The sequence below is a fragment of the Hyla sarda genome, chromosome 3 (assembly GCF_029499605.1).
Source record: "Hyla sarda isolate aHylSar1 chromosome 3, aHylSar1.hap1, whole genome shotgun sequence".
NCBI lineage: Eukaryota > Metazoa > Chordata > Amphibia > Anura > Hylidae > Hyla > Hyla sarda.
The window spans coordinates 380,035,773-380,059,209 of NC_079191.1; the positions used below are offsets into that span (position 1 = coordinate 380,035,773).

A 23,437-nucleotide genomic window follows, 5' to 3' on the forward strand; every position below is an offset into this window, starting at 1 on the left:
GGGTGGACTCACTTCTGGGAGATACTGTATATATAATATGAGGGGTGGACTCACTTATGGGAGATACTGTATATATAATGTGAGGGGTGGACTCACTTATAGGAGATACTGTATATAATGTGAGGGTTGGAGTCACTTATGGAAGATACTGTATATATAATGTGAGGGGTGGACTCACTTATGGGAGATACTGTATATAATGTGAGGGGTGGAGTCACTTATGGGAGATACTGTATATATAATGTGAGGGGTGGAGTCACTTACAGGAGATACTGTATATAATCTGAGGGGTGGACTCACTTATGGGAGATACTGTATATAATGTTGGACTCACTTATAGGATATACTGTATATAATGTGAGGGGTGGAATCACTTATGGGAGATACTGTATATATAATGTGAGGGATGGACTCACTTATGGGAGATACTGGATATATAATGTGAGGGGTGGACACACTTATGGGAGATACTGTATATAATGTGAGGGGTGGACTCACTTATAGGAGATACTGTATATAATGTGAGGGGTGGGGTCACTTATGGGAGATACTGTATATATAATGTGAGGGGTGGACTCACTTATGGGAGATACTGTATATATAATGTGAGGGGTGGACTCACTTATGGGAGATACTGTATATATAATGTGAGGGGTGGACTCACTTATAGGAGATACTGTATATATAATGTGAGGGGTGGACTCACTTATGGGAGATACTGTATATATAATGTGAGGGGTGGACTCACTTATGGGAGATACTGTATATATAATGTGAGGGGTGGACTCACTTATGGGAGATACTGTATATATAATGTGAGGGGTGGACTCGCTTATTGGAGATACTGTATATTTAATGTGAGGGGTGGACTCACTTATGGGAGATACTGTATATATAATGTGAGGGGTGGACTCACTTATAGGAGATACTGTATATATAATGTGAGGGGTGGACTCACTTATGGGAGATACTGTATATATAATGTGAGGGGTGGACTCACTTATAGGAGATACTGTATATAATGTGAGGGTTGGAGTCACTTATGGAAGATACTGTATATATAATGTGAGGGGTGGACTCACTTATGGGAGATACTGTATATATAATCTGAGGGGTGGACTCACTTATGGGAGATACTGTATATAATGTTGGACTCACTTATGGGAGATACTGTATATATAATGTGAGGGGTGGACTCACTTATGGGAGATACTGTATATAATGTGAGGGGTGGACTCACTTATGGGAGATACTGTATATAATGTGAGGGGTGGACTCACTTATGGGAGATACTGTATATAATGTGAGGGGTGGAGTCACTTATGGAAGATACTGTATATATAATGTGAGGGGTGGACTCACTTATGGGAGATACTGTATATATAATCTGAGGGGTGGAGTCACTTATGGGAGATACTGTATATATAATGTGAGGGGTGGACTCACTTATAGGAGATACTGTATAAATTGTGAGGGGTGGACTCACTTATGGGAGATACTGTATATAATGTGAGGGGTGGAGTCACTTATGGGAGATACTGTATATATAATGTGAGGGGTGGACTCACTTATGGGAGATACTGTATATAATGTGAGGGGTGGACTCACTTATTGGAGATACTGTATATAATGTGAGGGGTGGACTCACTTATGGGAGATACTGTATATATAATGTGAGGGGTGGACTCACTTATTGGAGATACTGTATATAATGTGAGGGGTGGACTCACTTATGGGAGATACTGTATATATAATGTGAGGGGTGGACTCACTTATTGGAGATACTGTATATAATGTGAGGGGTGGACTCACTTATGGGAGATACTGTATATATAATGTGAGGGGTGGAGTCACTTATGGGAGATACTGTATATATAATGTGAGGGGTGGACTCACTTATGGGAGATACTGTATATATAATGTGAGGGGTGGACTCACTTATGGGAGATACTGTATATATAATGTGAGGGGTGGACTCACTTATGGGAGATACTGTATATAATGTGAGGGGTGGACTCACTTATGGGAGATACTGTATATATAATGTGAGGGGTGGACACACTTATGGGAGATACTGTATATATAATGTGAGGGGTGGAGTCACTTATGGGATATACTGTATATAATGTGAGGGGTGGACTCACTTATGGGAGATACTGTATATAATGTGAGGGGTGGACTCACTTATGGGAGATACTGTATATATAATGTGAGGGGTGGACTCACTTATGGGATATACTGTATATATAATGTGAGGGGTGGACTCACTTATGGGAGATACTGTATATATAATGTGAGGGGTGGACTCACTTATGGGATATACTGTATATATAATGTGAGGGGTGGAGTCATGTATGTGAGATACTGTATATAATGTGAGGGGTGGACTCACTTAAGGGATATACTGTATATATAATGTGAGGGGTGGACTCACTTATGGGAGATAGTGTATATAATGTGAGGGGTGGACTCACTTAAGGGATATACTGTATAAATGCCTCAGTATTTGTTTCTCTCTTCATCTATCTCTATCTATCAATCATGTAATTAATCATTCATTCAATCTATCTGTATGCACTTAATTTGCATCATAAATAGACTTTTATCAAAACCAAAAATCTTTTTTAATGTTGTTACTTTCCTCCTCCAACCTCTTTTGCAGGTCATACAAAGCACAGTAAGGGGCAATTAATAACTATAACAGAAAGAAAATCATATGTAAATCAATAAAAAGAATTTAAAATAATGTCATTTATTCCATTTAGTAGGAATTCATTCATGATAAAAACATTTTTGCATTGCAAGTGTAACCATAGAAAGTGTAGATAGCAGCAGGATGGAAAACACACTCACCGCTTTCTTAGTCAGACGAATCAATCTTTATTGTAGCGTGTAGTTCATAAAATCTTCAGGTAGAAGCGTGCACAGGGAGCTGAAGGTGGACACAGGCAGGGGACGACAACTAGTTTCGCGCACGCGGGCGCTTCCTCTGGCTCGCAAGTGCGAGCCAGAGGAAGCGCCCACGTGCGTGAAACTAGTTGCCGCCCCCTGCACGCCCCCTGCCTGTGTCCACCTTCAGCTCCCTGTGCACGCTTGCACCTGAAGATTTTATGAACTACACGCTGCAATAAAGATTGATTCGTCCGACGAAGAAAGTGGTGAGTGCGTTTTCCATCCTGCTTCTATCTACAGTATCTATTAGCTATCCCTTTGAATACTGCACCACCACGTGGAGAATCACAGCACGCAATTCTATCGGTACATTTTCCTTCCGTATTGACACCACCTACTGCGGTCTCTCCAACTTGCGGTGCCGAGCATATATACTCTTCTGTACTTGGTAACCCTAGAAAGGTTACCGTTTTAATTACCGTATGCTTACATCAATTGTGGCTGAAAAAACAATGTTTCAGGAAATCATGATGCTTGTGTTAACGTCAATAGAACAGCAGTTTAGCGGTTCACATTTTGTGTGACATCTCAGGGATACGGTGTTTAGAAATGCTCATTTGAGATTAAAACTAATATTGTGGGATATAAAACGAATGAGGACTGCTCGTTCCGATCTCCTTCCAATAACCATGCCGGTGCAGCAAAGCACCTCTCATGGTTGGGTAAGTCAGCTCTGCCTCGGTGCTTTTTTCATAGAGCGTGTTTCTCCTTTTTTTTTTTTTTTGTCATAGTTAATTAATCCTGTTTTCTGCCTTCTTCTACCCGGCCTTCCAATCTCATTCCGAACGAAATGTCTTCAAAGAACACGTAGGGATGGTATTTAGATAATGTGAGATTTTTTTTTCAGTAGACATTGTGCTGTGAAAATGTTATATCTTGACAGTATTTTAATTAAATACTTTAAGATTCATCATCTGAAGTGTGGGATGAAACTGTTGGTGCATAGGCTGTGAAAATAATTTAGGTTTGGTTAAAAAAAAAAAAAAACTCTAGAGGGAACTTGAAGGAGCCGGTGCAAAAACTTGCATAAAGTGCATCGTCCAGCAATGATCAATACATGAAAGCCTGAAAGTTTATTTTGGCAACAAACTAATTGCATTGATTGGTTTAGTAATTTAGTATTGTTTGTCTTTCTTTTTCAGCAAACTCAAGCCTTCTTGGCGGTGGCGGAGGTAAGTGGGTTCTTCTCTTATAGTGTCTTATATTTTTTATACAAACGATTATTTATCATGTGCATTGTTATTTATAAAACAGAACACAACAGAACATTTGTGAATTAGGTCATTGATACATTTTAACCCCTTCCTGCAGAACGCCGTATATATACGGCAGATGAGGTGATACCTTTGCGCATTCCGTCATATATATTCGGTGTTCATTAAATATGCGCTCCCACGGTGCTGATCGGGTTAATTAGCTAAAGTCACAGGACCTCATTTGATTAACCCGATCAGCGATCAGGTGTGCATGTGCGGCAGAATCGGTGGGTGCGTGGTGGGATTGGGAGGTGCGCTGCGGGAGCGGCTGGTGTCTGGAGGTCCGGCGTCGGGAGCGGTGGGTGTCCGGAGGTTTGGCGGCATCGATGATGCGGCAAGTGAGTGATCTCCCCCTTACAATTAGCAAAACTGCAACTCCCAGCATACCCAGACAGTCTAGGCATGCTGGGAGTTGTAGTTTTACAACATCTGGAGGACCACAATTTGGAGACCACTGTGTAGTGGTCTCTAAACTATGGCCATCCATATGTTGGAAACTCCCAGCATGTCCAGGCAGCCAAAGGTGTCCGACATATTTTTAGAACAGTGGTCCGTGAAAATAAAAAATTAAATTTTTCATTTGCACTGCCCACTGTTCCAAAAATCTGTCAAACGCCAGTGGGGTGTAAATACTCACTGCACCCCTTATTACATTCTGTGAGGGGCGTAATTTCCAAAATGGGATCACATGTGGGGGGGTGTTTACTGTTCTGACACCATGAGGCTTGGTAAACGCACATGGCCTCCGACTTGAATTCCAGCCAAATTCTCTCTCCAAAAGCTCAATGGCGCTCCTTCTCATATGCACCTTGTTGTGCGCCAGCAGAGCACTTTACATCCACATGCCAGCAATAGGACTCCTCTGCTCTGGAATTTCTGAGAGGAATTTCAATATGGAATTCCGCTCTGAATTTCGGTGGTGTGAACCTGGTCTAATTGTCTCTATGTTCTCTGGATTCATGTTGATGACATGGGCAAAATTTTAATGTCATCCCTGCTTCACCTCTTCTTGACAATGTCATGAAGGGGTCGAGCATAGTCAATATTACATAAAGCAAAGGAATTGTCCAGGCTTAGAGATTTCCTGCAAAAACAGCACCACTTCTTTCTGCAGGTTGTGTGTATTACTGCAGCTCAGTCCCATTCATTTCAGTGGAGCCAAGCTGCAAAACCAGACAGATCAGGTGTGTTGTTTTTGTAAGAAAGAAGCAGCATTTTTCTAATAATAGTCAAGCCATTTAAAGGGGTATTCCAGTAAAAAAACTTTTTTTTTCATATGAACTGGCTCCAGAAAGTTAAACCAATTTTAAATGATTATTAAAAAATCTTAATCCTTCCAGTACTTATCAGCTGCTGAAGTTGAGTTGTTCTTTTCTGTCTGACAACAGTGCTCTCTGCTGACACCTCTGTCTGACCCAGGAACTGTCCAGAGAAGGACAGGTTTGCTATGTGGATTTGCTCCTACCCTGGACAGTTCCTGAGACAGACAGAGATGTCAACAGAAAGCACTGTTGTCAGACAGAAAAGAACAACTCAACTTCAGCAGCTGATAATTACTGGCAGGATTAAGACTTTTTAATAGAAGTAATTTACAAATCTGTTTAACTTTCTCAAGCCAGTTGATATGAAAAAAAAAGTTTTTTACTGGAATACCCCTTTAATAGAAATATCAAGCTGCCATTTTCTGATTTGAGTCATAATTTCTTATATGTTTTGATGTTAAAGGGGAACTTCGGTACTAGACATCTTATCCCCAATGTGGTGAACAGTAATCCAGCCTGGAGCGGAGATTGCTCCGTGCATATTTCTGGGGCTGAACCCCCTGTGATCAGACACTTATCCCCTATCATGTGAATAGGAGATAAGATTTTTATTCTGGAGTTCCCCTTTAACGCTATGAATACACCCATGTAATTTAATATGCTTTTAATTTTTAGTAGATATTTAAAAAAAAAAAAAAATAAGAAGCAAAAATAACCCTGCTCATTAAACTTTATTTCTTATTTCATTATTATTATACATAGTTTATTTTTTTACTCAGGAGTCAGAGTCTTTCTTTTTTATTCAAAATGTAATTCTAATCAATATCGTCACCTTTAATTAATAAGAGTCCAATCAGAAACAGCAAGGTGACTTAGCTGGGAGGCCATTGGTGAAGGACCCAGGGAAGGGCTGGGCCACCAATGTAACATACACATGAGACATAACAGTGATGCTGCTGTTCTCCAGCTGACCTGTAACTGCCCCTGCTTATCACTGATGTCACTCTCTGACGTGCCCTGCTTATCACTGATGCCACTCTCTGACGTCCCCTGCTTATCACTGATGTCACTCTCTGACGTCCCCTGCTTATCACTGATGTCACTCTCTGACGTCCCCTGCTTATCACTGATGTCACTCTCTGACGTCCCCTGCTTATCACTGATGTCACTCTCTGACATCCCCTGCTTATTACTGATGTCACTCTCTGATGTCCCCTGCTTATTACAGATGTCACTCTCTGACGTCCCCTGCTTATTACTGGTGTCACTCTCTGACGTCCCCTGCTTATCACTGATGTCACTCTCTGACGTCCCCTGCTTATCACTGATGCCACTCTCTGAAGTGCCCTGCTTATCACTGATGTCACTCTCTGACGTCCCCTGCTTATTACTGATGTCACTCTCTGACGTCCCCTGCTTATTACTGATGTCACTCTCTGACGTCCCCTGCTTATCACTGATGTCACTCTCTGACGTCCCCTGCTTATTACTGATGTCACTCTCTGACGTCCCCTGCTTATTACTGATGTCACTCTCTGACGTCCCCTGCTTATTACTGATGTCACTCTCTGATGTCCCCTGCTTATCACTGATGTCACTCTCTGAAGTGCCCTGCTTATCACTGATGTCACTCTCTGACGTGCCCTGCTTATTACTGATGTCACTCTCTGACGTCCCCTGCTTATTACTGATGTCACTCTCTGACATCCCCTGCTTATCACTGATGTCACTCTCTGACGTCCCCTGCTTATCACTGATGTCACTCTCTGAAGTGCCCTGCTTATCACTGATGTCACTCTCTGACGTCCCCTGCTTATCACTGATGTCACTCTCTGACGTCCCCTGCTTATCACTGATGTCACTCTCTGACGTCCGCTGCTTATTACTGATGTCACTCTCTGAAGTGCCCTGCTTATCACTGATGTCACTCTCTGACGTCCCCTGCTTATCACTGATGTCACTCTCTGACGTCCCCTGCTTATTACTGATGTCACTCTCTGAAGTGCCCTGCTTATCACTGATGTCACTCTCTGACGTCCCCTGCTTATCACTGATGTCACTCTCTGATGTCCCCTGCTTAGAGTGAGAGTCTGCGCCCGGTGCACTGTAGACTGATTAAAACATTTTTTTATGGCTCTATGTATGATAGAGCCGCAAAGAATTGTAATGAGCATGCAGGGGAAATAAAAACGGAGGCATACTCCAAGGATGGGAGAATGCCCAAAGGGCACAAAAACACCTCCTTATAGCCCCCAACTAAAACATAACTTTTATAAATCTACACAGATGAAAATTAAAGGAAAATATATGAAGTGCAATTTTAATATCACCTAAATTGCCAATGTTATGTATAAACAAGTGTAATAGCACCTATGACCAGTGTACTCGATGTAAATATTCAATAGAAAAAGCAGGATCGCACTCCCCAGGTCAGTGTCATTATTCAGTGCCAAGTAAAAGGTGCAAGGTGCATAAAAATGGACAGAGACGTAGCTCTAACATGCAAATGGGTGACAGCTGTTGCGCGTGCGCTGTATACGCGTCAGACCTTACCCTCTGGCACTTCTGCACTTCTTAAGACTGATAGCAGAGTGACGTAGGTCAGAAGGGGTGCACACTTAATACAAAAAAGATTCATGTAAGTTAAAAACAAGCATAGTTTTAATTATCTATTTAGTTTCCGAACAGAGTAAGGCTTTTCGTCTGTTAACACATTCACCTCTGTTAACTCTTTCAATGCCATGAAAGACTAGGTCACAGTGATTATTATTATGATGTTCTTTTACATGTTGTATAAACCAAGGTGACCCTTTTGATGTTCTGATAGAATAAATATGTTCTCTAAAATGTATATTAACTGATCTTTTGGTACTACCAATATAAAAATGGCCACATGTGCAAACTATAACATATACTACCCATTGTGTTCTACATGTAATGGGATTATTAACATGAACATCAGCTCCATTGACATTGATATGAAATATTTCCCAGGTTGAATATAAGCACACCTTGAGCATGAGCCACATTAATGGTTACCCGTGGAGCTATACTCAGACAATCAGTATTTTTCTGACAAATGAACTTACTTTTACTTCCAACGTCTCTCAGATTTTTACAGCGTTGAAAAGCAAATAGTGGATTGCGATCTACTTAATGTACTAATGTTGGGTTATTTGTGATGAGGAACCAGTTTTTTTTTTTAAAGCCTTTTTTATTACATTAGCTAAGGGGCTTTTTTTTTGATCATTAGTTTTATTTTTACGTTTTTTTAAACAGGAGATTCCTCCTGTCCTGCCGAAAGGCTCTATCCAGGGTCTTAATAAAAAAATAAATAAAAAGAATTGCAGGCATTAGGTTTCCTAAAACCTGTAGTAGAGACCTGTCTGTTTTTCATTTGCACAAGAACATCCATTCGAGTTGGGTATCATCAACCTTAAAAGTAAATTTAAGATTCATATCACTAGTGGAATTTAAAAAAACTCTCATATTCCTCGAAGTCTGTTCTAGTGCACTCCCAGGCTATGAATACGTCATCCACAAACCGGAGAGAGCACCGAATGGACATGAGGAAAGAATTGTGATCCTAAAAAACTAATTTCTTTTTTAACATGGCCACATAAAGATTTGCCAATGTACAGGCTATGGGGGTGCCCATGGCCACACCTCCGATTTGTAAATGTTGGTGCCACACTTGATATGAAAGCTGCAATAGCTGGTGCTTGTAGTGCATCTGCCACCCCCTAGCAACAATGATTTAAACACCAAATCAACTAGGCCCCCCTGGCATGTTTCGCTCTGTAGAGCTTCTGCAGAGTTCTAGGCTAATAGTTTTGTAAAAATGTTGTTTGGTCTTTTAAAGCCTCTGTTAGTGATGTCACAGAAGGCAGATAATCACCTCAAACACAATCAAAGGCCTGAATGTAGAGATTTGAATACACTAACCAATCATGTGTCACAATCTGTCCAAGCGATACCTGATCCAATAGATTGCATGATAGCCAGAGGTACTTTTATCATGTTTGAAATCTCATGGAGCCAATGTGGTGGTCGTGGTTTGTTCAACCAATCGTCATCTATTATGCAATAGCCAATAGAAGCATACAACAGTACCTGTACGTCCATTGACATCATTATACCTGCCTATCATATCCACCTTCCACTAGTAAACAAAACCTGGTCCAATATATTGTGTAATAGCTAGAGGTACTGCCTCCATGTCATCATGATTGATCTTATGGAGCCAATGTGGATGCACATCATGATGTAAGTGACCAGAGCAGGCTCTTGTGCGAGTTGCGCTGTTCATAATCATTTGCGGCTCTATTATAGAGCCACAAAGAAAAATTAACAAGCATACTCAAACTGGGAGGAGGCATTCCCCAATGGAAATACAACAGTAAATAAAAAAATATATATATCCAGGTAATGATTAATAGTTGCTGCGTATGTGAAGTTAAAAACTGTGAATTTTCCCACAAAGTGCCGACTCTTCTGCTGAAAGATAAATGTACAACAAATGTTATTAAATTGTATACCACAGAGACTGACGTTTCATGTGGTTGTACTTGCACATCATAACTGCAGTAAACCAAACAAAGCCCTGTGAGTTGTGGCTGGGGAGTGAATCACATGGCTGCTTTTTTTTTTTTTCCTAGTGGTGGATAAATTATTTTGGGTAGCCTAAAACACCCCTTTAAACTATGACAGCAAGGAAAAATGCTCCCAGACTACCAGCTGTAAATTCATAAAGGCTTATGTCTGACATCCTTGAATATTTTCTCTTTGTCGCGTGAATGTTGGATAGACTGTTGCTTAGCACCTGAGGGAAAGGTAAACTACACTTCACCAAGTGTATGTAGTCACCTATCACACCTAAATGAACTGTGAGATGTAATTAACAGAAGGGAAGACGGTAACATATACAAATAGATCCCAAAGTGGTAATGATAATGAAGATTTAGCACTGACATATGTAAGGTTAAGCATGTGAGAAGGGAAATCCATATTATTTACTAAATGGGAAAACACTGGGTAAAACTGACTTGGAAAAGAACTTAGATGGAAAAAAAAACCTGAAAAAGCAAAGCGCAACTATGTGCCGTTATTTTCCTTAACAGTTTAAAGGGTTGCGCTGTAATGGCGTACGCTCACCTGGACGTGTTGTACTGTGGGCACAACACCAAATAGCGCATATATCCAATGGAGCTTTGAGCTTTAAAGTTGGTATCCGCAACTGTCCTATTACAGACAATGTTCTAAGAGGTCTTCCCTTACCTCATATGTGTGTCGACGCTCTATTGTGACTTCCGTCAGGTTTCTGTATATATTTTCCCAAGATCCGGCGCTATTGTCGCTCCATCATGTGACTCAATCCATGACGATCTATAACCTAAATGGACAATTCAGTCACATGATATCTCCAATGATGCTTCTGTCTGTAATTGGTTGCATTCCGATGACATAATGGACATAGGTCATGTGATCCAAACTGATTCTAAGCAGGCGCATGCGCACAGACTTAGAAAAGAAAATTATATTGAGCAATAGCTAAATACATACTAATCGCATAAATGGTCCTTGAATTGTTATGCTATGGTATTATGAATGGGGCCAACATTTTTAGTAACATGTATCTAACTTAATAAATGACCCACCATGTTCTTTGTATACATTGTAGCAATCTACAAGGGATTATCCTTCCAATGACATTCATATATCATATAGCATAACTAATCATGATGCCAATATATAGTTACTGCTACCTGCTCGCATATTTATATTCAATAAACCTAGTGCTTTAAAGTTATATCATCAACTGTTTTACCATCCATATAATAAAAAGAGCAGAATTATATATTAATAATGCAGAATAGCAAATTATATGTCTCATTTATCCACATTTAACTATAAATGGAATCCTTATCCCTTTGTGATAGGTATCTGCCTCCTGAATTTGCCCCATATATATAACTGCCCTAGTAAGTGGTGACTGACACGTACCTTTATGTATCTCTATGGGAGATATAGTGCTTGTGTATCTTCCACTCTCCCATAGAGATACATGGAGGGGGGTGTCAGCCACCACTTTGTTCTGTGGTTGACAGTAATCTGTGCAAGGGGCGGAGGTTGCATGCATGGGGAGAGACTGGGCACCGGGCAAGAGATTGCGGGGGTCCCAGCAATCTGTCCCCTTGTGGTTACACACTTAGCCCCGATTGTGTGGATTGGGAATAAGCACTTATGTATCAGACTTGAAAGATACAACTTCACAACACATAGGGGGCACACATTGGAAAGTTTTTCGAATGTAGTTCCTGTTTACCAGGTTTGCCCACAACAGTAGCATGTTTAAAGGGGTACTCTGCCCCTAGACATCTTATCCCGGGGTCCCGGTGTTATCACCGGGGTCCCGCCGCTGGAGACCCCCGCAATAAAGCAAGCAGCACCCACCTGTAACTGCTTCCGTAAGCGCTGGAGGATCTCAGACTAATTCCTCCTGACTACGGGGATGGAAGATCGTGACATCACGACTCCGCCCCTGTGTGATGTCACGCCCCGCCCCCTCAATGCAAGTCTATGGGAGGGGCTGTCACACGGGGGCAGAGTTGTGACGTCACGATCTTCCGTCCCCGTGGTCGGGAGGAATTAGCCTGAAATCCATCGAGCCTGAGATCCATCGAGCTCTTTAGTGCATGGATGTGTACTTGATTTTCTGGGCCTGTTTCCAATAGTTGGAGCTGAAACACATGGGGCGAAATGTATCATTTTCTGTGTAGATCAAATTCTTTTTACCCCCATTTGCCTTGGCATACATAATGTGTACTTCCCTCACATTTCATCAAAGAGATGCAAGTTCTTCATAAATAGCTAAACAGCTAATATTTAGACAAGTTTCTAAGTGTGGTCTGGGCTGGTGTGAGGTTGCATAGAAATATGAGTGCTTGAGCCAAACATTTTTTTTTTTAAAGTCACAGTTGACCACTTCAAAAAGCTAACCATGCCACACTACACCAAACTACAAGTTGTTTTCTTTAATAAGTCTAAATACATTGCACAGAAGTTTGCAACGTTTTGACCCATTGTGCGAAAAATGCATATTATTACCTCCCCAAAACAGTGTAAAATCTACGCTAAATCTCCCTCTGAACTACATAACTAGAAGAAGGGCCACTTACATTTGGCCTGTGTGACTTTGAAGACTTTTTTTTTCCTATGGAGCTGGGGTACTACATTGTATTTTAAGGCAACAATCTAGATAAAACTAATACCATGTTATGGATAAAGAAATGGTACACAACTATTTTTTATTTTTTTGTTACTGTCCTTTGATACTTTTACTTTTATTAAAATCCTCTATTGTTTTGGCAAACCTACTAATTCAATAACAATTGTTTGTTCCAGTACAACATCAGATTTTTGATGATCACAAAATGACTGTAATATGTTACAAGAAACATGGTTCAATACACAGATAGGAGTTTAAATACACATCCAATAATTAAAGCTTATCTGGTTAGTGGTGTTTGTTCTATAGAAGATTAGACTCCCTACATATTGTTAAATAATCTTAATTTAGTATCTTTTGAGGGGAACTGGCTCTTTAACAAAGAACTGGATTATATTTTATTTCATGAAGAGTTTCTATTGCTTTTCCTTTTTTCCATAGCTCTATTCAGTGCACAATACATCTCTTTGTTATTTCAGGTACATTTTGGAAGATTATTGTTGGGGTCATTGTTGGTCTTGATGTAACAGTTTAAGAAACTGAAATGTTCTGTGACACTTGGCAACATTTAAATTGCTTTCTGTGTTTTTTTCAAGCCAGGTCACCCGTCTTTAAACCTCTCCTTACAGTGATCTATTACAATATTCCATTTCCTAGTTATTTCAACCTTCAAAACATTGAGGAGTGCATTTCCGTTCAGCCTAGTCAGATGTCTCCAATTGAAGGGTATTATGTTTATTCCCAATTATATTACACTGCCCAAAAAATAAAGGGAACACTAAGATAACACATCCTAGATCTGAATGAATGAACTAATCGTATGAAATATGCTGACAACAAAATCACACAAAAACTATCAATGGAAATCAAATGTATCAACCCATGGAGGTCTGGATATGGAGTTACACTCAAAATCAAAGTGGAAAACCACACTACAGGCTGATCCAACTTTGATGTAATGTCCTTAAAACAAGTCAAAATGAGGTACAGTAGTGTGTGTGGCCTCCACGTCCCCGTATGACCTCCCTACAATGACTGGGCATGCTCCTGATGAGGTGGCGGATGTCCTGCCAGACCTGGACTAAAGCGTCCGCCAACTCCTGGACAGTTTGTGGTGCAATGTGGCGTTGTTGGATGGAGCGAGACATGATGTCCCAGATGTGCTCAATCGGATTCAGGTCTGGGGAACGGGCGGGCCAGTCCATAGCATCAATGCCTTCCTCTTACAGAAATGGCTGACACACTCCAGCCACATGAGGTCTAACATTGTCTTGCATTAGGAGGAACCCAGGACCAACCGCACCAGCATATGGTCTCAAAAGGGGTCTGAGGATCTCATGTCAGTACCTAATGGCAGTCAGGCTACCTCTGGCAAGCACATGGAGGGCTGTGCAGCCCCCTAAAGAAATGCCACCACACACCATTACTGACCCACCGACAATTTCACAGAAGTATGTTTGACTTGGAGTTACATTGTGTTGTTTAATTGTTCTCTTTATTTTTTTGAGCAGTGTATTTTTATTATCATGAAATAGTTGGTCATTTAAAGGGATGTACTGTATATGAATGTGCCTTGCATTGATTTATCTTCTTTATCATAAACCACTTGGGTGCCTGGCCCCCACTTATCATAATTCTCACCATAGATGGGAGAGAAATGGGTTGGTGTTTTTGGGCCATCTACCACTAGGACTAGGCAAAGCATCACTATAAGCAGATTACTTACATCTTTTTTCACTCTTCAGCTTGTTTTAGCAGTTGTCAGCAGTTATTTTATAGAAGGTCTGTCCAGGGTCTGGGCACTGGTACTCAGTTTTCACTATTTTCTACTACATGTATTCCGTGGCTCATCAGTTAGCAACAGGATCTTTAAGACCTGTGAAAAATCAAGATATCTCTGCCTAGTCAACTTAAGCATCTACCTTCACATGACATTTTCAGGGTAGATTGCTGGTTTTCATTGAGATAACAGCAAAAAGGTATTCCATCTTATATAGTTATGTATCTATGGCACATCATGTGCTTTGACATAAGTATTCAGACCCTTTACTCATTATTTATTTTAAAGGGGTTATCCACCATAAGGTGATTTAATACTTTCCTGGCAGACAGTAATGGACATGTTTAGGAAAGATCTATGCTTGTCTTGGGGCTTAATGGCTATATTATAAGATTACCTTAACACTGTGGCTAGCTTTTTGTGAACTGGTATTTACTGTTTGAGTTTCCTTCTTTGCCTACATATCCCAAAATTCCATTTTCCTCCCTCCCACACATCAGCCACCCCACTCATTGAAACATAAATGAGCTGCATCCATTCAAAAGCCTGTGGTTTTCAATCAGGGTGCCTACAGCTGTTGCATTAGTTGTAGATTGATCTCTCTCCCACCAAGCGATCGCTCCACCCATTGAAGCAGACAGGCTCCCTGTCATCAGCTGACTAGTGAGTCAGGTCTCGCCCGCATTGCAACCTGGGAAAAAATCTGAGACAACAGTCATTTTGTATGCTGTTAAAAATAAATATTGGGGTGAAAATCACATACGAATTGTAAGAAAACTGTCACACACAAGTACAGACACTATATTATGAACTAAACTAACTTTACAGCCTCTGTAGCATAGTCAAATAAAAAAAATCTTGGAATACCCCTTTAAGCACCTTTGGGAGTGATTACAGCCTCAAGTCTTCTTGGGTATGAGGCCACAAGGTTTGACACCTGGATTTTGGGGACTTTCTGCCATTTCCTTCAGCAGATCTCCTCAAGCTCTGTTTGGTTTGATGGTGAACAGCCATTTTCTGTTCTCTCCAGAGAAGTTCAATTTGGTTGAAATTGGATCTTTTAGGTGGGTCACTCAAAGACATTCACAGACATTTAACAAAGACATGCCTATTTTTTTACCAAAGCCTTGTGAAATTGTCTAAAACACATAAGTCATGTAAGCCACAATTGCACCTTAGTTTGGCCCCTTCGTAAATCGGCCCCTATGTGTGTCACCCAATGAATGCCAAGTAAATTAAGCCTTTTGAGTGTTCTGATAGCATAGTGTAATATTGTGTTGAGAACATTTCATGAGAATTTGAAATCCTTAATTTTACAAAAGTACACATGTGCCCTCCCTCAACTTCGGTTAAGAAAATTTTACTACAATCATTTCATTTGTTTATTTTTTTTGTTATCATTTATTTATTTATTGTTTTTTGCAATTGTGTTTTTAGAACTCTTTAAGCAAATGGAGGAATAACTGCTGATATATAGGAGTATTAAATGGAAGCACTCTAAGCTCCTGGTCCTACTAAAACCACAATTATATTTGTTCGCTTTGACCTGAATAGAACCAGACATTTTATAACAGTTTCCGATGCCAATTATTGAGGCTGCACATCTGTTTGTTGGTTTGGCGTCTGCCGTCCAAAGTGTTATTGTGGAACTGAGAGGAGGTTGTTCGCTGATGGTGCGTTTTAAATAATAGAGACTGTTTGTTGTCCAACTGTTCATAATTACTGTGTTGACGCTGCTGGGCTATGTGGGTTTATACTGGCTTGTTCTAATTCAACTAATTAGTATGTTTAGAAGATCAAAACTGCTGCAACATATTTGTGAAATATTCCCCACCATCAAGTGAGCGTGTACAGGAAACAGGCCTGACCTATTTAACTTTTCCTGTGCACAACTAGCTGACAGAAGTTTAATTTGAAAGTACCAATGTGGTGCCCATGGGACTGCCAGCCTAATCCCAAAGGAAAGTGACATATAGTTTTTTTTAATGAGGATTAAACCTTGCAAATGTATTTATCTGTTCTTGAAGATTAGAAAGTCAAATTATAAATATAGGAAATATAAAAGTACCAGAAAATACAGTAGCTCTTGTTGGCCAGGCAATAACATCTATCTTTGGAAAGGTATAAGATTTTATCAGATTAAATGCTGTATACATATTGTATGCTTACATAGCACCTACATATTCTGCCACTCTTTGCAGAGATCATTGTCATTTACATTAGGCATTGTATGCACTGGGGCTCACAAAATATTTTCCTTTTCCCAGACACACCACAGAGACCATTTAAAATAACAATGTTTTGGGACTGTGGGAGAAACTGAAAAGCTTGAAGGACACCACACAAGCATGGGGAGAAAATACACTGCTCAAAAAAAATAAAGGGAACACTAAGATAACACATCCTAGATCTGAATGAATGAACTAATCATATGAAATACTTTCGTATTTACATAGTTGAATGTGCTGACAACAAAATCACACAAAAATTATCAATGGAAATAAAATGTATCAACCCATGGAGGTCTGGATATGGAGTCACACTCAAAATCAAAGTGGAAAACCACACTACGGGCTGATCCAACTTTATGTAATGTCCTTAAAACAAGTCAATATGAGGCTCAGTAGTGTGTGTGGCCTCCACGTGCCTGTATGACCTCCCTACAATGCCTGGGCATGCTCCTGATGAGGTGGAGGATGGTCTTCTGAGGGTTGCTTTGAAAGAGAGGAGCTGTAAGAGAGTTGGAAATCTGATATATCTGCTGTGTGGTGAGGAGTGAATATTATAAACTTGTGAACTGGATTGATTTGTGTGAATACTTGAATTTGCACAGAGGGATCACTGCTATTTTTAAACAGCCCTTTCACCTAATTTTTTCTCACTCTAGTCTGCCTCTAGGGGGAGGGGCGGATTGGACACAGGTGTATAACTTGTAGCTCGGGACTCATTCTGAGCTTGCTCTGACTGAGAGTTGCTTTGAAAGAGAGGAGCTGCAAGAGAGTTGGAAATCTGAGAGTTTGAAAGCAGGAGTTTGAGATTGCTGTGAGTGTTACTTTGCTTACACTGTAGAGACTTTAACTCAGAATTCATTTGTAATATTTACTGTCTGTATTTTGCTGTAAATCTGGTAAATCCCCATAACTACAGGGTGGGCCATTTATATGGATACACCTTAATAAAATGGGAATGGTTTGTGATATTAACTTCCTGTTTGTGGCACATTAGTATATGTGAGGGGGGGAAACTTTTCAAGATGGGTGGTGACCATGGCGGCCATTTTGAAGTCGTCCATTTTTAATCCAACTTTGTTTTTTTCAATAGGAAGAGGGTCATGTGACACATCAAACATATTGGGAATTTCTCAAGAAAAACAATGATGTGCTTGGTTTTAACTTAACTTTATTCTTTCATGAGTTATTTACAAGTTTCTGACCATTTATAAAATGTGTTCAATGTGCTGCCCATTGTGTTGGATTGTCAATGCAACCCTCTTCTCCCACTCTTCACACACTGATAGCAACACCGCAGGAGAAATGCTAGCATAGGCTTCCAGTATCTGAAGTTTCAGGTGCTGCACATTTCGTATCTTCACAGCATAGACAATTACCTTCAGATGATCCCAAAGATAAAAGTCTAAGGGGGTCAGATCGGGAGACCTTGGGGGCCATTCAACTGGCCCACAACGACCAATCCATTTTCCAGGAAACTGTTCATCTAGGAATGCTCGGACCTGACACCCATAATGTGGTGGTTCACCATTTTGCTGGAAAAACTAAAAAACTCAGGGAACATGCCAGCTTCAGTGCATAAAGAGGGAAACATATCATCATGTAGCAATTTCGCATATCCAGTGGCCTTGAGGTTTCCATTGATGAAGAATGGCCCCACTATCTTTGTACCTCATATACCACATCATACCATCAATTTTTGTGTTCCAACAGTCTTGGAGGGATCTATCCAATGTGGGTTAGTGTCAGGCGAATAGCGGTGGTTTTGTTTGTTAACTTCACCATTCACATAAAAGTTTGCCTCATCATTGAACAAAATCTTCTGCGTAAACTGAGGGTCCTGTTCCAATTTTTGTTTTGCCCACTCTGCAAATTTAGTGCGCCGATCTGGGTCATCTTCGTTGAGATGCGGCTGTACCTGGAGTTTGTAAGGGTGTCATTTGTGAGTAGCTAATATCCTCCGAAGGGATGTTCGACTAATGCCACTCTCCAGTGACATGCGGCGAGTGCTACGCTGTGGGCTATTGCTGAATGAAGCTAGGACAGCCACTGATGTTTCTTCATTAGTGACAGATTTCATGCGTCCACATTTTGGCAAATCCAACACTGAACCAGTTTCACGAAACTTAGCAAGCAGTTTGCTAACTGTAGCATGGGAGATGGGTGGTCTCGTAGGGTGTCTTGCATTGAAATCTGCTGCAGTGACCCGGTTACTGCATTCACCAGTAATCAACACAATTTCTATCCGCTCCTCACATGTTAACCTCGACGACATGTCAATGGCCGTAAAAAAAGAGAAACTTGTAAATAACTCATGAAATTATAAAGTTATGTTAAACCGAAGCACATCATTGTTTTTCTTGTGAAATTCCCAATAAGTTTGATGTGCCCCATGACCCTCTTCCTATTGAAAAAACAAAAGTTGGATTCAAAATGGCTGACTTCAAAATGGCTGCCATGGTCACCACCCATCTTGAAAAGTCCCCCCCCCCCCCCCTCCCCACACATATACTAATGTGCCACAAACAGGAAGTTAATATCACCAACCATTCCCATTTTATTAAGGTGTATCCATATAAATGGCCCACCCTGTAGATGGCCTCCATGTTGGAAAATGCAGTCTGCTGTACATCCTGTTCAATGTATGCAATCCTTGAACAACAGTTTGAGGGTGCATATTGTTGTGTGAAATGTGTGCTAGTTGTTCGTTTAGAAGCCCAGATCCTGGATCTAGAGGAGCGACTGGTAAAATTGAGAAGCATTGACAACATGGAGAGGAGTCTACTGCTCACTGAGCAAGTGCTCTCTGGGGTAGAGGTGGGGGAGGATAGTGGGACGGAGGTGCAGGACAGTCAGGCAGCTAGCTGGGTTATAGTTAGAAAATGGGGTAGAGGGAAAAGTGTCAGGGATGCTAGTCCTGAACTGGCACACCCCAACAAGTTTGCCTGGTTGGCAGATGAGGGGGATACCATTTTAGAGCTAGCAGTACTGCAGCAAGATACTGCCTCTGACCGCCAGGGGGGGTGTCTTCTCCAGTAAGGAGGGAAGGAGGAGTGCAGGGCAGGCCAGACAGGTACTGGTAGTGGGGGACTCAATTATTAGGGGGACAGACAGGGCAATCTGTCACAAAGCCCGGGATCGCCGAACAGTGTGTTGTCTTCCTGGCGCTCGAGTTCGGCACATTGCGGATCGGGTTGACAGGTTGCTGGGTGGGGCTGGAGAGGATCCAGCAGTCATGGTACATATTGGCACCAATGACAAAGTAAGAGGTAGGTGGAGTGTCCTTAAAAATTATTTCAGGAACTTAGGCCGCATGCTTAAGGCAAGGACCTCGAAGGTAATATTTTCTGAAATTTTACCTGTAACACGAGCCACACCAGAGAGGCAGCGGGAGATCAGGGAGGTAAACAAGTGGCTCAGAAGCTGGTGTAGGAAGGAGGGGTTTGGGTTCCTGGAGAACTGGGCCGACTTCGCTGTCGGTTACCGGCTCTACCTTAGGGACAGGCTGCACCTCAATGGGGAGGGTGCAGCTGTTTTGGGAAGAAGATGGCTAGAAGGGTGGAGGAGTGTTTAAACTAGGGACTAGAGGGGAGGGAACCTACAACATAGAGGGGGAAGATAGTGTAGATAGAGAGGGGGGACTAAGTGATATACCTGGGGGTGGAACAGAGGGAGGGGTTAGAATAGTTAATAGGGATAGGCTTCATAGGAAGAAAAAACATACACCATTGAATTGCATGATGACTAATGCCAGAAGTCTGACCAATAAAACTGACGAACTGGAGTGGTTGATGTCTGAGGAGAATTATGACATAGTGGGTATAACTTGGTTGGACGATAGTTGTGACTGGGCAGTCAACATACAGGGTTATAGTCTATTCAGGAAGGATCGGACGAAACGTAAAGGGGGAGGAGTTTGTCTGTATGTGAAATCAAGTCTGAAGGCCACACTACGGGAGGATATAGGGGAGTGAAATGATAATGTGGAGTCATTATGGGTAGAAATATATGGAGATAAAAATAAATAAAAATCCTGATAGGGGTTTGCTATAAGCCACCAAACATAATGGAATAGGAAGAAGATCAATTTCTGAGGCAAATAAACAAGGCAGCAAATCAAAATGACGTGATAATAATGGGAGACTTTAACTATCCTGATATAAATTGGGAGACTGAGACCTGTGAATCTCATAAAGGAAACAGATTTCTTACTATAGCTACAGACCACTATCAGTCCCAAATGGTGCAGAGCCCGACCAGAGGGGGCGCCCTACTAGACTTAATATTAACCAGCAGACCTGATAGAGTAACTAATGTGCAAGTAGAAGGATACCTAGGAAATAGTGATCATAATATAATACATTCTAACTTGTTCTTCAATAAGGGAATCTCTCGAGGGGCCACAAAAACAATGAACTTTAGGATGGCAAAGTTCGATCAACTCAGAGAAGCCCTTAACAATATAAAATAGGATAATGTCCTCAAAAACAAGAATACTGACACTAAATGGGAGACTTTTAAAAATATCTTAAATTTTCACTGCAAGATGTATATACCTTATGGGAATAAATGGGTCAGAAATAAAAGAAAACCAATATAGAAGAACAAAAATGTTAAGGGGGCAATAAAGGACAAAAATAAAGCATTTAAACTATTAAAACAGGACAGCAGTGAGGAAGCATTAAAAAGCTATAGAGAAAAAAGTAAAATATGTAAAAAAAACAGATAAAAACCGCAAAAATAGAGACAGAAAGACTCATTGCCAAAGAGAGTAAAACTAACCCCAAAATGTTTTTTAACTATATAAATAGCAAAAAGATCAAAAATGAAAGTGTGGGCCCTTTAAAAAATGATGAGGAAGAAATTATAAATGGGGATCGGGAAAAAGCAAATATATGAAACAAATTCTTCTCCACTGTGTTCACCGAGGAAAATGAAATGCCAGGTGAAATACAGCGAGATAAGGTAAACTCCCCTGTACAGGTCACCTGTCTAACCCAGGAAGAAGTACAGTGCCGCCTACAAATTATCAAAATAGACAAATCACCAGGTCCAGATGGCATTCACCCCAGAGTTCTAAAGGAATTAAGTAATGTGATAGACAGACCCCTATTTTTCATATTCACTGACTCTATAATAACAGGTACTGCTCCCCAGGACTGGCGCATGGCAAATGTGGTGCCAGTATTTAAAAAGGGATCAAAAGGTGACGCCAGGAATTATAGACCTGTTAGTTTAACCTCCGTTGTATCTAAATTGTTTGAGGGTTTTCTAAGGGATGCAATTCTGGAGTATCTTAATAAAAATAAATGTATGACCCCCATATCAGCATGGCTTTATGAGGGATCGGTCATGTCAAACTAACCTGATCAGCTTTTATGAGGAGGTGAGCTCCAGACTGGACCAGGGTGAATCGCTGGATTTCGTATATCTGGATTTTTCCAAAGCATTTGATACGGTTCCACATAAAAGATTGGTGCATAAAATGAGAAGGATGGGGCTGGGGGACAATGTGTGTAAGTGGATAAGTAACTGGCTCAGTGATATGAAACAGAAGGTGGTTATTAATGGTACATATTCTGATTGGGTAACTGTTACTAGTGGGGTACCACAGGGGGCAGTCTTGGATTCTGTTCTATTTAATATATTCATTAATGACCTTGTAGAGGGGTTTAATAGTAAAGTAGCAATCTTTGCAGATGATACTAAACTCTGTAAAGCGGTAAACACTATAGAGGACAGTGCATTGTTACAAATGGATCTGGATAGGTTGGAGATTTGGGCTAGGAAGTGGCAGATAAGGTTCAACACTGATAAATGTAAGGTAGTGCACATGGGGAAGAAAAATCCAGGCTGAGAGTATGTATTAAAGGGGAGAACGCTTGGGATGACTGACATGGAAAAGGATTTAGGAGTCTTAGTTAATTGTTAATTTAGCTGTATTGACCAGTGTCGGGCATCTGCTGCCAAGGCAAATAAAATCATGGGGTTCATCAATAGGGGCATAGATGCCCACGACAAGGAAATAATTCTACCGCTGTGCAAATCACTAGTCAGACCACACATAGAATACTGTGTACAGTACTGGGCACCAGTGTACAAGAAAGATATAGGGGAGCTGGAGAGGGTTCAAAGACGTGCAACCAGAGTAATACGGGGAATGGGAGGACTACAGTACCCAGAAAGATTATCAGAATTAGGGCTATTTAGTTTAGAAAAAAGAAGGCTTAGGGGAGACCTAATAACTATGTATAAATAGATCTGGGGACCGTACAGTGATCTCTCCCATGATCTATTTATACCCAGGACTGTATCTATTACAAGGGGGCATCCTCTACGTTTAGAAGAAAGAAGGTTTCTACACCAACACAGATGGGGGTTCTTTACTGTAAGAGCAGTGAGATTGTGGAATTCTCTGCCTGAGGAGGTGGTCATGGTGAACTCTGTAGAAGAGTTCAAAAGGGGTCTGGATGCATTTTTGGAGAGTAATAAAATTACAGGTTATGGATTCTAGATCTATAGGGTCAGAACGTTGATCCAGAGATTTATTCTGACTGCCATATTGGAGTCGGGAAGGAATTTTTACCTCTAGTATGAGGAGTTTTTGCCTTCCTCTGGATCCACTCAGTAGGGACTCATTAGGGTTATAGGTTCAACTTGATGGACTTTGGTCTTTTTTCAACCTTATGAACTATGTTACTGTGTTACTATGTTACTATGTCCTCTTCTGG

General features: G+C 40.9%; 1 protein-coding gene across 1 annotated transcript in view; it reads left to right on the forward strand.

Moving 5' to 3' along the window:
- The window catches only part of MACROD2 (mono-ADP ribosylhydrolase 2), a 2,467,642-nt gene that overhangs the window by 761,430 nt on the left and 1,682,775 nt on the right, over nucleotides 1-23,437 (forward strand). The window contains exon 4 of the mRNA XM_056567894.1: nucleotides 4,095-4,124. Within this exon, the coding sequence (XP_056423869.1) occupies nucleotides 4,095-4,124 (30 nt within the window). The remainder of the gene's footprint in view (nucleotides 1-4,094; nucleotides 4,125-23,437) is intronic.